At 41.6% G+C, this 14,558-nt stretch overlaps 1 protein-coding gene across 4 annotated transcripts in view; it reads left to right on the top strand.

Annotated features, from left to right (window-relative positions):
• Window positions 1-5,003: 5,003 nt before the first annotated feature.
• The window catches only part of SPIDR (scaffold protein involved in DNA repair), a 203,068-nt gene continuing 193,513 nt past the window's right edge, over window positions 5,004-14,558 (top strand). For 2 of the 4 annotated variants that reach the window (XM_066992950.1, XM_066992951.1), the window contains exons 1-3: window positions 5,004-5,169; window positions 12,371-12,526; window positions 13,489-13,567. In XM_066992950.1, the coding sequence (XP_066849051.1) occupies window positions 5,155-5,169; window positions 12,371-12,526; window positions 13,489-13,567 (250 nt within the window). In that variant the 5' untranslated portion in view covers window positions 5,004-5,154. The remainder of the gene's footprint in view (window positions 5,170-12,370; window positions 12,527-13,488; window positions 13,568-14,558) is intronic. The other 2 variants (XR_010829669.1, XM_066992949.1) reach the window with 1 other exon arrangement.

Below are 14,558 nucleotides of genomic sequence, written 5' to 3' on the forward strand. Positions count from 1 at the left end.
ATCCTGGGCAACTTGCCGTAGGTGTCCCTGTTTGAGCAGATGGGTTGAACCAGATGACCTCCAGAGGTTCCCTCCCACCTCAGCTATTACATGATTCTGTGATTGTGTGATACATTTAGAGGGTTATCCCATGGTTGCTTTTTTCAAATTGAGATGTTTTAGAGTGCTTTTCCAGACAGCTGTAGTCCAAGCTGTCTGTCCAACATGCATGACTGTGGGAAAAGCAATGAAAGCAGCCTTAGTGCTGTAGCACATTCCCTTGTCACGTTTCTGGAAAATCAATGAGTTGGAGCCTGAGGAAAAAGGAACTCTAACTGGCATCATCAAGTGGGTATTACAACCAAAAAGAAATGAGCTTAAGTATGAGTGAGACAAGCATTAAGACAAATGCCCAAATCAGAGCACAGTTAAATTTCATTATAGAAAAAGCTTGAGTTTTATAGAAACTCTGGCTGGAATGTTTGTGACAGTTCAGACTTCACCGAGGAAGTGACCCCAACAGGGCTTTCTGCAGCTCAGGGAGAAATAATTCAAAGCCAGATCTGAATCTGGTGAAATTAGTAGGGTAATTCCCAGGTCTTCAGTCCTGTTTACTAATGATGTGTAGTACTGAGAGAAAAACAATGATTTATTATGTTGAAAGAGAAGACATATTGTACCACTAGTAGATGCCAAAAAAATGTTTAAAAGGATAACTGTTCTACAGATAGAAATGTTATAAAAGAAAGAAAGAAAGAAGGAAGGAAAGAAGGAAAGAACGAAGGAAATGAATCAAGACAAATTACATTAAAAATGCCAGGAAAAGAGATGAGGGCTCAAGATGGCTTAGAATGAATATCTGGCTTTCAGTTTTCACTTTATTACAAGTTATAAAAGTTAATAAAATAATAATGATGGAGTTTCTTGTATAGGGAAAACAGCCTAGCATGGCATCTTCAGCTTTTAGTAATTTATGACACTTGTTTATTCCCCAGCTTAAAGCTGCCTACCATGCAATAGCTTTTATCTAAAAGACTTCTAATAGAACATTTCTGGTACTTCAAGATAAGAAAAAGTAGAGAGAAATCAGGCAGAAAGCAACCCCAAAATGATCAGCAGCCAAAGCAGACAAGGAAGGAACTAATGTACTGGGAGGAACAGGTGAGGTGGGAGCAGTATGGGACACCTCAGAGTTCCCCGAAACATATGGGACCTCCTGCTCCCCTCATTACTGCATATTCTAGTAAAAACCAAAGAAGTAAACAAACAAGTAAACCATAATGGAAACAGATAGAAACTGGAAAACACAAAAACTGCAAAATCATGGCATGTTAATATTCAAGATGTCTATGCTACAAAAGAAGAAGGCTGTTCCACAGGTTCAATTTAAGTTTCAGGTTCCCTTTAAACTCCTGGTCTGCACTCTTGTTTAGCCTAACATTGGAACTGCATCCTAGAAAATGACCACGTCTCTCCACAAAAAGTGATGTATCAGTTCCAAGGCCAATTGTCCATTTGCAGTTTCAGTTTGCCCATGGGCAGATAAGCTCCATGAAGGTAGACTTCCACTGGGAGTAAGGCCCCTTAGGGGACCTTAAGTGTTTCTGCACGGATGAAGGCCGCTTGCTCTATAGCAAGGCAGCGCTTCCCAGTTCCAGACTGTAGCACTAAGAAAATCTTACACTCAGTACAAAGCAGACTTATAAGTAAGCATTATGTGGTAAAGAGAGATGCTTAAAGATGATGGGACAAATAACAGGAAAAAAGTAGCGTCTTGCTTTGGGAAAATGTAGGTAGTGGCAGAGCTGTACCTTTTGGTTCTTAGCTGAATTATGGCAAATTTTGGAACTTGAAGGAAGCTACTCCTGAGGGGAGCCCAATGGACTCATCACCACAGTGGACTCCTTAAACAGACAGCCTAATCCCTGTGTCCTCTACCTTCATTCCATGCTGCAGGTCCTTAGAGGTTTTCTCCACATTGCCATGGTGAAGAAAGAAAAAGTCTTAAACGAAATATCACATAAAGTGTCACTGGTCAATATACTGTCCTAATAAATATTACAGGCTCAAACCCGTTATCATGTCGCTGTCCCCAGAGAGCAGAGCTCAGCGCCTGCCCCTCCGCTCCCCTGTGAGGGAGCTGCAGGCCGCCATGAGGCCTCCCCTCAGCCTGCTCTGCTCTGGGCTGAGCAAACCAAGGGACCTCAGCCACTACTCATACGTCTTGCCCTCTACACCCTTCACCATCTTTGCAGCCCTTCTTTGGACACTTGCTAATAGTTCTATGTCTTTTTTATATTGTAATGCACAAAACTGCACACAGTGCTTGAGGTGAGGCTGCATCAGTGCAGAGCAGAGCAGGACAATCCCTTCCTTTGACCAGCTAGCAATGCTGTGCTTGATGCACTCCAGGAGAAGGTTTGCCCTTTTGGCTGCCAAGGCACACAGCTGACCAATATACGGCTTATTTACTCATATTTCTTTTACAGCACAGAATGCAAAGAAACACGAGGAAAAGATACAGAACGGCCAGCCGTCCCCACACAGCACACGCCAGGTGGGTGGTGTGGCAGCTTTGTGGAGCACAGTGTCCACCCTGTTCTTCATTTCTTCAAGGATATGTTGATTCATTTAGTCTATTTTTGCTTTGGGTTTTCAAATGAGCAGCTATTAGTTTTTAATTTGCATGAATGTATGAACCTGACTCCGTGTGGTTTGCTAAAATCTGACAGCCCCCGAGGTTTTTTTCACAGGTCTACACCTTGTCTCGGCATAGCAGTGCATCATACTGGGCAGTGACACAATTTAATTTACAGCGGAACAGATGCCACAGCTTTGGGATTAAAAAATCTGAAGTTTTGCATGTCGTTTCCTAGGAAACCTTAGAAAGCTGGAAATCACCAAACTGTAACAGTCTGCAGAAGAAAATGTTATTTTGGATCTAGTCTGGAGACCTATCTTTGATCTAGGCTTGACCTTGGGATCATCTATTGCCTGTTACAGTCATAAAAATCCATCTGACCCTAAACACACAGGTTATAAAATCTTTAATGAGTTTTTTCTCCTCTATCTCATCCCAGTTAAGTGGTTGGGATATTTGTGACTTTTAAAACTTAACAAAGGAAATGACTCAAACCAAACATCTTCCTCTATGTTTGAATTTCACATTGTCCTTGCAGGTTTTATTTGCTGGAAAGCTTTTAGAATTGTAACTTTATGCTTCATAAGAGGAAATGAATCCATAAACCCACGTTAGAATGAAGAACAGGCACATCCAATCAATATAAATAAGTTCTTCCAGCTTCAGTAATTTAAGCCTCCTTTTGACTAATTTGTATAAAATATATTTGTTTCTTTGAGAAAAAACTTTTTCTACACATGGGTTTAAAAACATTCATACAATCGACAGGACCACAGAAAAAATAAATGCTTTTCCACATTTTACTAAAGAAATCAAATTTTATTAATAGCAGAATTTTATATTTTTATAGATTTTTAATGCACCAAAATAAAAAAAGTGTGTTTCACAATGTTCTCTGAGCAGCGGCAACTTTGATCTTGAGCACAAACACAGTCAATCAGTAACTCACAAAAATATTTAATGGACTTGAAGAATAGTGTACTACTATTATGAAGCTTCTTTAAACTTTTGTGAGGAAGCTAAACATCCATTACTCTCTCTCCACGGAAACATTATTTTAAAAACAATCAGTTCTATTTTAATTCATAGTATATAGGTGGTTTTTGTTTTGTTTTGTTTTCCTGGCCCATTTCCTCTATTTCCATGTCATTTTAGTACTTTGTGAAGAACATTAAAACAAATTAAGGAAATTTGTTGATTAGATCACCTTCTCAGGATTCATCAGAAATAAGTTCTTCCCAGATGTGAGTATCTTGTAATCCTCAGAAGGAGACTATGTATAGAAAAAAATAACATAGACTCACTTAGCTGACTAGACTTCTGTGGTCCAAGTATTTCTGTGATTTAGCTCTAACATAGTGTATTCAACTGAATAGTGCAGTAACATACCTCTACAAATATCAAAGAAAACCACTTTGAGGATGTATAATAGAATTCATTTGTCAATCTGGTAACTGGAGAAGAAATACTGCGAAGTTTTGGAAGGATGAGACTATACAGCTTTTAACTCTGTTTTGAACACAACAATCAAAGGCAGCATGACTTGTGGATGATGATGTTTCTGGCTCTCTTCTCCTTGAGAAATCCACTTTAATTAGCGTTATTTTATAAATGGGATGTGAGATGGGTATTGGCCACAGGGTGCCTTGGAAAAAATACAAACTGTAAACTATAGACATGTATATATGTAATTAGGGCTTAATAATAAAAATTACAGTCATGCAGTGTCTTCTATCAAAACATAAATGCCTTACAAATTCTAAGTAGTTATGCTGTGAGATACAAAGCACAAATATCTTTTTAACAAAGATTGTTTATTATTGTCTTTTTATTCATTCTTATGGTTTCTTAACAGCAGCACTATTAGACTCACTGAACTGCTCAGGACCGTACGAAAATCAATTAAAAATCACCTAAACATCCCTTTTCTGCCTGTCCTTCCACTTCTATCAGAGAAACATTAACAAAGGTCACCATCAGCCTTTTTTTTTTTTTTCCCTTCCAGTCAGCTGCAATTACTGCTTTCTGTAAGGTGAAATCAACTCAGACGAGTTTCAGTAGAAATTCTGTACAACTTGGCAGCGGTATCACCCCCTTTTTGGCATGTAAATTTATCTACTTGTGTAAACAGCCCCTTCCCTTCCCTTCCCTTCCCTTCCCTTCCCTTCCCTTCCCTTCCCTTCCCTTCCCTTCCCTTCCCTTCCCTTCCCTTCCCTTCCCCCTCCCTTCCCTCCCCTCCCCTTCCCTCCCCTCCCCTCCCCTTCCCTTCCCTTCCCTTCCCTTCCCTTCCCTTCCCCGTAGCTTCATCCGCCGCACAGCGCATGCGCGCAGCACCTTCCTACTCCTCCTTCCGCACCCCCCTCCCCATGACGTCACCAGCGCTCCGCCGCGCCCGTCCAATCAAAAGCGGCGGCTCCCGCGGCGCCAAAGCTGGAAAGGGCCGGGCCGGGCCGCGCTGAGGGGGTTTCCTCGGCGCCCCTCCCCTCGGGCTCCCCCGCCACGTGACCGCGGACGTGGCCGCCCGGGCGGGGGCGATGCCCAGTAGGAAGGTACCTGCGTGCGCGCGGCGGGGGGGGCGGGGGGCTAACGGCATTAACGGCCGCAACCGCCGGGGCTCAGCCCCGGCCCCGCCGGCCGCGGGGTGCCGGCCGCGGGCACCGCCGGCGGGTGCTGCAGCGGGGAGCTCGGGCGGCGCCTGCGGGGCCTGAGGCGGCTGGGGTGTCCCCCGCCGTGTGGGTCTAACGGAGCCGCGCTTTGGCTCTGTTTCTGGAGGAGAAATGTCAAAAGTTTAAAATAAACTATTGTAAGTCACCCGGTGATGCTGTGACACCACATGTATATCCTTCTAAACTTTTTAAAGTTACCGAATAGTGGAAAAGCTACGCGTAACTGGCGGGGCTGAACGAGGCTGTGTTGCAACGTGATGACAGCTTTGGATAATAATAATAATTTTTGTACACAACATTCCTAGGTCATCAGAAATCCTACAGGTCAAATGGGAAGGCAGCGGTCTTCTCCGTTTGCTGACAACTACATTAAACCGTTTTAAAAAGCAAGCTAACCCGACATATTTAGGATGCAGCCATAATACATTTTAGCTATATTTTGGATGATTTGGTGAAAGCTTTTCTAAAATGCTTCACTTCCAATCATTTTTATAGAGCGTGGATTTCTGTCTTTAACAACAGCTTGGCACCAATTATGAACAAAAAGTGTATTGCAATACCATGAGGGCTTTTTCCTTCAATTTAAGCACGTCATTCATATTGTTGCATAACCATGTATAGTTTTAAAAAGAAATCTGATATTCAAATAGTACAATTGTGTAGGGGTGTATGTGCGCCTTTACATATGTATCAGTCAATAGCAATAGCCTCTCGTTAACAGTAGTAAAAATCATAGACATGAAGAAGGGGGTTAAAGCTTTCAAAAATATTAGTACCGCACATCAACGTCAGTAAGAAGAGTATTTTGAAAAAAAATCTTTTTTCTGGTTTTGCTTTTAAGTGCATGCTGACAGTGTGGAAGGAGGTATGCCAGGTCACTGTGACCGTGGTCATACGGTTCAGCGTTTTTTTATGAATTACTACAGCTTAACGAGATCCCTTCTAAGTTGAGGTCATTTGTATTCTTGCAAGCTGATTTTGGAAAACATGCATGCCGTTTTTCATAGGAATAAAAAAATCTTAACTAGAAAAAATGCAGCCTTTATTTATATCTTTACTTGGAGGCTTAAAGTGCCAAAATGTTTCAATATTTCAAACTAATGAAAACTTCGTTTTCCATCCAGGCACTGAAAACAGTAGCTACGCTGTCAGGAGGTCAGTGACATGAGTGCTGAGTTTTGCTGAAAGTGAGATTCTTGTTGCCAAACTCAGTTTCAAGCTGTCTTAAAATTGGGCTTTTAAAGGCCAAGACTCCTTTCTTTTAATTTCTGAGCGCTTCTTTGTGAAGGCGATTAGGGCAAAGGTGAAAGATGAGGATGGCTGTTGGTCAGTGGTTGATATCTCTGTGTACTTCGCTGTGATTGTTCCCTTCAGAAGTGTTGGTTTTTAAATTACAAAGCACAAAAAGTCTCAGGAAAGTAAAGCTGAAATTGTCAGCGCTTTTTGTTCTGTTCTGTGTTAGGGAATAATGTGATAATTGTGTTTGAATGCTTTTAGTGATGTTTAAGTGATATGACTAATTTCTGGATTTGCATGTCACTAGCAGGAGGAGTTCACATAGCAAAATATTTATTTAGTTGTTGTCCTCCAGCTTAACGCTGCTTTTAATGTGTTAGGGAAGGTAAAGTGTCAAAGAAACGCTACTTGCATGTGAGGTAGATGATATATTTGGTAATGCTTTCCTGGGGGTTTCTTCGGTGTTTTATGGCACAGCACCAGGAAAGTGGGATTGTCTGTCATGAAAAGGGCTGTGCAGTGAGAAGTCTTTGAAAATATGCTCCCAGAAACAGCTTCTAGGGTGCTTCTGTTTAACAAATATTTGGCAAAAGTTATAATTTATAGATGTAGTTGAGTAGAGATGTTCTGGATAGCAACATCTCTTTAAAAATCAGCACCAGCCTTCTGCTCTATACTTTTAACAGTCTGCTGTATACTCATTATCAGTTCATTGAATTTTCATTGAGTGTCTCCCTTATCCTCACTGCACACATAGGCTGACTGACCCTTTATCTTACTGGGAATAGCTACAGGAGTAATGGGGGAAGGATTGCTTTTGGTGCCTTTGGCATGGAGGGCTTGATCCCAATTCCACTGACAGTAATATATTTACAACAGTAATTTATTTTTTCAGTAGTTGGAAGGAATTGCTCCAGAGATAGAAGAAATTGTTCCAGAGACAAAATACAATGCTTTCATGAACAGAGACCAACAGACAATGTCTGCACAAAGTAGCCATCCTAGCCTCACCTTTTTTTGAAGTTAAAATTAAAGAGTACATACTTTGTCTCCAGACACTCTATGCAATCCACAAGAATCTGTGTGACTCTGTTCTGTAATGCATCCTGATATGTGAGATACACCAGATCTACATGATCTAGCTCTTCTGAGCCCCATTCAGTGCTCTATTTTTTTATACCAATATCTTGGGTTTAGACTTCCCATGCATAGCTTTAATAAATTACACAAGATAAGTTTTGTGTCCCATCTTTATGCCAGAGGAAGAAGATTGTGATTAACCTTGTTACTCAAGATTAAGAGAACTCACTGTTGGTGCTGCGCTTCTCGAGGTACAGCATGTCCTTTGGATTAGCTTTGTTATAAATATTTATTATTGAGAGAAGCAAGTTTCTTGAAATACTGCTTTCGTAGTTGCCTTGAAGCAGGCTGGGGCGGAAGCGAAAACCCTCTAAAACTTTCCATTTCTGCGTGGCAGCTGATGTGTTCCTGTGGCAGAGACCCTGGGACGGCAGATCCCTGCACCGAGGTGTGAGGCACCACAGATCCGCAGGGACGAGGCTGGCAGAGCTGAGGGTGACGGTGCCTTCTGGCCACGGGCACGGTCCCACAATGCCCAAATGCCCCGAGCCAGGCGGAGGCCACGTGGGGCTGTTCCCAGCTCGCTCTTGTTCCCGTAACTTTGCATCTATGTGCATGTCACCTTCTCCTGCTGTGTGGTGTTCATATGACAGCTTTTTAATGGCAAATGCTTCTATCAATTACCCAGAGCTGTTGGCAGCGCTGACATCTCTTCAGATTGTAGTCAAGCTGACAGTGCCGAGTAGCTGCTGGAGTGGTCCCACTGGTCCCCATATCCTTTCTTCAGCTGCTGTGCCAGCTGCAGATAACTGATGCTTCTTCCCAAATAAGCTTTCTTCTCGTTTAGTCACTGGTTGCTACGTCTGCACAGAGCTTGAGGGCCAAGTGCAGGTGAAATGATGGGGGGGAAAGGTGCAAGCAGCACGGGGCCAGACTCCAGTTGTTTCTGGTTTGTCGTGAGACCCTCTGCATTGAGATGTCCCCGTAGCGCTGCTCAGAAAATCTGCACAGCCCATCTGTATCCAGGCTAGAGAAGTGGAGGATTAAATAACTCGTTTATTAAGAGTCAACTGGAAGCATGCCCTTTCTGTATGCACCCTGACTTCTCTTCCCTAGGGAGAGGGAGTTAACGTGTGGCTTTTATCCTTCCTGGTTTTAGATGGCGATGCCTTTCCAAACCTTGACAGTTGTCAGCTGACATAATGCTAGCCCTACCTCAGCTGCCGTGCCTCTTAGGCCATGCTCTTTTTTTTTGCTTCTTTTGGTATTCATAGTATAGAGAATAGAGGAATTTTCTGTGAAAAGGGATTTAATGATTTATTTTTAAGGGATAACATGGATGAGGAACTTTACAGAACAGAGTCATTCTCTAGTTCTGTGTTTATAAGGCTTCCCAACAATAGAAATTCATTACGAAGCCTGTTTTATGTAACTCTGTGCATGCATTTGTGTGGCTTTTTCATTTGTTTGTAACTGCTTCTGCTTTTAATTGACCATCAAAAGTAGCGTATTGTAAACCCGTGAGCAGCTCATAGTGGTGTTACTGGCACAGATGCACATTCTTCAAAACCGGAGTGTCCTGGTTAAGAAGCATGCTTAGATGAACCACATTTTAGTCTCCAATGTACTGCAAATTCTGGTCTGTGAAATGTATCTTGCAAAGTCTTTTAGAAGTTGTGGAAGTGTATACATAAGCAAATCTTCCAATGCTTGCCAGGGTGGAAAAAAAGAAGCTGAACGAACAAAGCAAAAAATTAACAGAGAAGCTGGCTGGAATCTCCCTTTTCAAAGAATGCAAATCACTTCAGTGTAATTACTTAAAAAAAAAAATAATATATATGTATATATATATCCTTCTGCTTTTTTACCAGGTGATAAAGGGTTTTAATCTGCGCCTAAATTAATGGCTAGGTATTCCTATGTAATCTGTAGTGGGATTATAAGTAGCACATCACTGTATATGTGCCCGATAGCATTACTGATATTTTTGGAAGTAATCCCAAATGAAACTTGAAGAGTCAGGCCCTTTGGCGATCTCTCTTACTAATAAACCAACATAACCACGGCATGAGTTTGAGCATTAATGCACCATTGCCTGTGCTCTTAAATCTTAACCTGGCAGAAATCATCCAGTTGGGGGATATGGAGATGAAGCCAGTGTAGCTGACTGGACTGAGACCATGCTATGATTTGACACAGAACCAAAAAATGGGCCTTGACATGCGTCATTTCTTAATATTTGTATTTTTAAAAAAAAATGTCTTTTTCTGGGCAGAGGCAGAAGTAATACCCAGAGGATAGATAGTAGGGTGTCGAAGTCTAAGTGTTCTGGACATGGAGGGTCAGGCAACATGGTCACTGGGAGGAATTTTAGTACTTTAGTAAGATTTCAGTACTTTATGTAATAACGTTAAACGTTCTTGTTTAAACTGCTGTAGTCTCCTTTTTTGACATCATATCCTTATAATTGTGCTCTTGGTTCCTCATTTAGTAGTGGATCAGATTCAAGGTTGTACTACTTGCTGTTAAAAAACAAAACAACAACAAAACAACAACAAAAAACAGATTCACAGAATGGTTTGGGTCAGAAGGGACCCTGAGGATCCCCCAGTCCCAACCCCCTGCCATGGGCAGGGACACCTCCCACCAGACCAGGTTGCCCAAAGCCCCATCCAGCCTGACCTTGAGCACCTCCAGGGATGGGGCATCCACAGCTTCTCTGGGCAGCCTGTGCCAGTGCCTCACCACCCTCTGAGTGAAGAATTTCCTCCTAACATCTAATCTAAATCTCCCCTTTCTTTAGTTTAAATTCATTACTTCTTGTCCTATCACTCCCCTCCCTGACCAAGAGTCCCTCCCCAGCTTTCCTGTAGGCGCCCTTCAGGTACTGGAAGACCGCTATGATGTCTCCCCAGGGCCTTCTCTTCTCCAGGCTGAGCAACCCCAGCTCTCTCAACCTGTCTTCATAGGAGAGGTGCTCCAACCCTCTAATTGTCCTTGTGGCCCTCCTCTGGACTTGCTCTAGTAGGTCCACATCCTTCTTGTGCTGGGGGCCCTGGAGTTGAAAGCTGTACTTCAGGTGGGCTCTCAGGAGAGCAGAGTGAAGGGGCAGAATCACCTCCATCAACCTGCTGGTCATGCCTCTTTAGATGCAGCCCAGGATATGGTTGGCTTTCTGGGCTGCAGGCACACATTGCTGGCTCACGCTGAGCTTCTCATTACCCCCAGGTTCTTCTCCTTAGGGCTGCTCTCAATCCATTCTCTGCCTAGCCTGTATTTGTGCTTGGGATTGCCCCAGCCCAGGTGCAGGACCTTGCACTTGGCCTTGTTGAACCTCATGAGGTTCGCACAGGCCCACGTCTCCAGCCTGTCCAGGTCCCTCTGGATGGCATCCTGCCCTCCAGCACGTCGACTGCACCACGCAGCTTGGTGTCATCAGCAAACTTGCTGAGGGTGCACTCGATCCCACTGCCGTGTCAATGACAAAGATGCTAAACCGTGCTGGTCCCAGGATGTATCTGTTATATGGAGACGCTTTGGCTCTGGTGGTGATGACCTCTTGTAGTAGGTGCTTTGCTGTGTAAATACCGCCAGCAATTTTAGAAAGGGTTCTTAGCAAGGTCAGCTGCCAGCAGAGGAAATTACAAACCCTATTTGTTCTGCTTGAGTCTTTGTGCTGCACAACGGGACCAGCTGACTGGAGGGGTAAACCAAGATGCTGTGCACTGTATGCTTTTGGAATGTACCTGTTCCGTTCTTGTCAGCACTCAGAAGATCTAGAGGAAACAAATACACATAATCAGTCCCGAAGCAGATGAAAGCTGCCCGAGACTTTTTTCCACCTGTTTGTTCTAAGTGTATGTTACAGTCCTGATTGACCAGTCTGGCTGAAAATGTATGTGCTGATTAACGTAACTTTGAAGTAACTTCTAAATATAGGTAGGAACTTTAATGGCTCGAGAGAAAGTATATCAATAGAAGAAAGACCCATTCAGGAAGATACAGTGAAAATTTTCTAAAATTTTCTCATTCTAAAATTTCAGTAGCAGGGTGCCCTGAGATCTTTATTGTGCTCCAGTTTGATTTATATGTGTAAACTGGTATAGCATCTTACAGACAACAGCTTAAGCTGTTCTCAAATATCAAAATCTATTGCATCAAATTAGCTCTGGATGCTAATCAGGACCCTGTTTTCATAACTTGCCTGGTAGTCCAGATGAGTTCCAGCATTGCATATAAGGAAAATGTGACACTTGGTCTACCTTTTTGAGAAACAGTTATGAAAAGAAGCATAATTGGTAAAGCTGGAAGAGTTCTGTGAGGGGCCCTTGGCGTCGTCTTTGCTTGCTATTTTTTTTAATGGACAGGTGGATATTGATTATCTACTTTGATTCCCTGTGTAGTACAGAATTCAGTCAGACTAAAAGTGAGTTTGAAGGAATTATTTAGCTAAAATGTATTTTACTGAGCTTCTCCTGTTAGGATAAAATTGTCAGCTTCATTGGGCAGCTAACAGGTACTGGAAGTATAACATAAATAACAGAAAGTAGCTTACTTCTCAGAGGGTGAATTTACCATGACATTAGGGTTATCCTTATTGCACGGTGTTGCATAAAAATGGTTGCAGATGTTCAAGACTTTTTCCATCTTACTTAAAAATTGAATTTGTTTGCAAGTATTCAGAAACAGGATGTTTAGATTAAGTAAACTTCACTTTAAAAGCATTACATATACACAGGGTTTTTAATGGGTTTGTTTTTCCTTATAGCGGAAGCGATTTTGGAATGCAGAATGTGTGTCCTTCCCAGACAAGACACCCCTACAGCTGAAAAAATCAAACGTCAGGACATCAGTGGCTTCTACTTCGATTTCCAGCGCATGGCTTAGGTGTGGGGATGGCTTTCAGAGCACTTCTGTGCTGGAGGTAAAATGCTGGTGTACTTAACAGTGTAAAAAAGAGATACAAACTGACAGTTAAAGCAGTTTCTGTACTTAATTGAATTATGTCACCCTTCTTTGTGTTGTTTCCCAGTTAATAGCATATTGTGACAGCTGCCAAGGTAGACAAAATGGAAAGCGAGGCTACTTAAGAGCATTGTCTACACTTCTTAGTGAGTTCTCAGAGCATATGTTAACGTGTTATGTTCTAGATAGTGCTTATGAATTGGATAAGTTCAATATTACACTTAAATTACTCTTGTGTCCTTCCCATTTGGGATGGGGAACTGCATCTTATTTAAAAAAAAAAAAAAAGACAATAGCTTGCATTGAAAGAATTTTTGTTAGATCTAAGGAGTATATTTGCAACAATGAATTCACTGTAGGAAATTCTGCTTTTTGATGACCTTGCAAATTCTGCTTTGAATGATAAATCAAATTAAGCTTTTTTTTTTCTGTGTTTGGTCTTCTTGGTCATGAATTGAGATGTTCAGCCAGCTATGAGTGAGAAAGTGCTGTGTACTGAAAGTAATCTTCAACTGATTTGTTTTTCTGGTACTGAGCAGTCAGTGTTGCGTAGCTTGTGGGATTTAATAAAATCAGAGACAGGACCACTGAATGCTTCTTTCTGTAACCCTTGAGTAGGGCACGTGCTTTATTATGCTTCCTGCCCACTTTTGACATTTTAGTTCTGAAAACAGTGGCTTTTATTCTTTGCAAGGTTAGAAGTAATTCCTGTTGTACTCACAGTAAGTTTATATTTTCCAAAACAATGAAAATTGAGCTTTTATTTTAGTGTTCTCAAGGTATTGCAGTGTAGTAGGATACAAAAAAAAAGTCTGAAGTTGTTCTGTTAAGTTGTGGTGGGTGTATAACAACAGTTCTGAGTATATTACGTGTTAAAATTGTCCTTAATATATTTCTTGGTGATTAAATCTCTCTCTCTAGTCAGTAAGACCTACTGATAATAAATCCAAGACCAAGAAGCAACTTGGACCACTGTTAGCAACTGCTGAAAATGCAGCAGGTATGTATGTTACAGCTATTTCATGTTTAGCATTGTGAAAGATTTTGACTTTTTTTGCCCTTTGTAAAAGTAGAAGTTGGCTTAAAATACCGTTTATTTTCTTCTTCTGTTATTGTAATTAGAACCTAATTTTGGTAAGAGAGACAATCTTGATGCTGTTGTGATTGGACTCTTCTCTTTACCTAGAGTGCCAGTTCTGCAAAAGTACAGGAACTTTAGCTGTTGCACTTGAACAGATTGGGGAGTATCACTAGTGCTGTATATAGTGTGGGTTCTAGCAGGGACAGGATATTTAAGTTCTTCACATTTTTAAGAGAATGGAATGAAAAACAACCCATAGCTGTCTAGATAGAGGGTGAAATAATCCTCTTCTGCTTAGAGACAGACAAGCAGGTATGAAAAAAGTATGTATTTTGTAAGTATAAGCAATAGATGGTAAAACAGAATTTTGTTGACACGTTGAGAGTTTTCTACATATACCTGTATCTGTTCAATATTGTGATTGGAAAAAAAGAACTCTAGGCATAATAAAGAGGAGGAGGAGGACTTATTGACTTGTCTCCAATTCTTTCACTTTTTGAGTCCAGAAGAAAGGAAAGAGAGGGCAGTGTCTTCTTCAGTCTTTGCTTCTACTTGCTCCAGCAGCAGTAGAGCTGCCTCTTAGGGTTAAAATACTGGGAACCTTTTGTCTACCTTTTGGGGTTCAAAATCATGCTTTTCCAGACTTTCGAAAAGAACCTCCGTGTGTTCATGTTGCAGGAGGAGATGCAGATGATTCTTTTTTGCACCCCCTGTCTAGTTTCAAATCCCCAATAATTGTCTAAATTCTCATCTGCCTAAAAAGCTGTGGTAGAAGTAGAAACTGCTGCTTTATTATGATTACTAATTCTGAATGCTCAGCTACTAAGCATTAATCCTTTTCTCTTTTCTCCACAGTTTTTAATAATGAAAGCAAGGTATCTTGTGTTTTTGAAATAAGAAATTTAAATTG

The sequence above is a fragment of the Anser cygnoides genome, chromosome 2 (genome assembly GCF_040182565.1).
Source record: "Anser cygnoides isolate HZ-2024a breed goose chromosome 2, Taihu_goose_T2T_genome, whole genome shotgun sequence".
Lineage (NCBI taxonomy): Eukaryota > Metazoa > Chordata > Aves > Anseriformes > Anatidae > Anser > Anser cygnoides.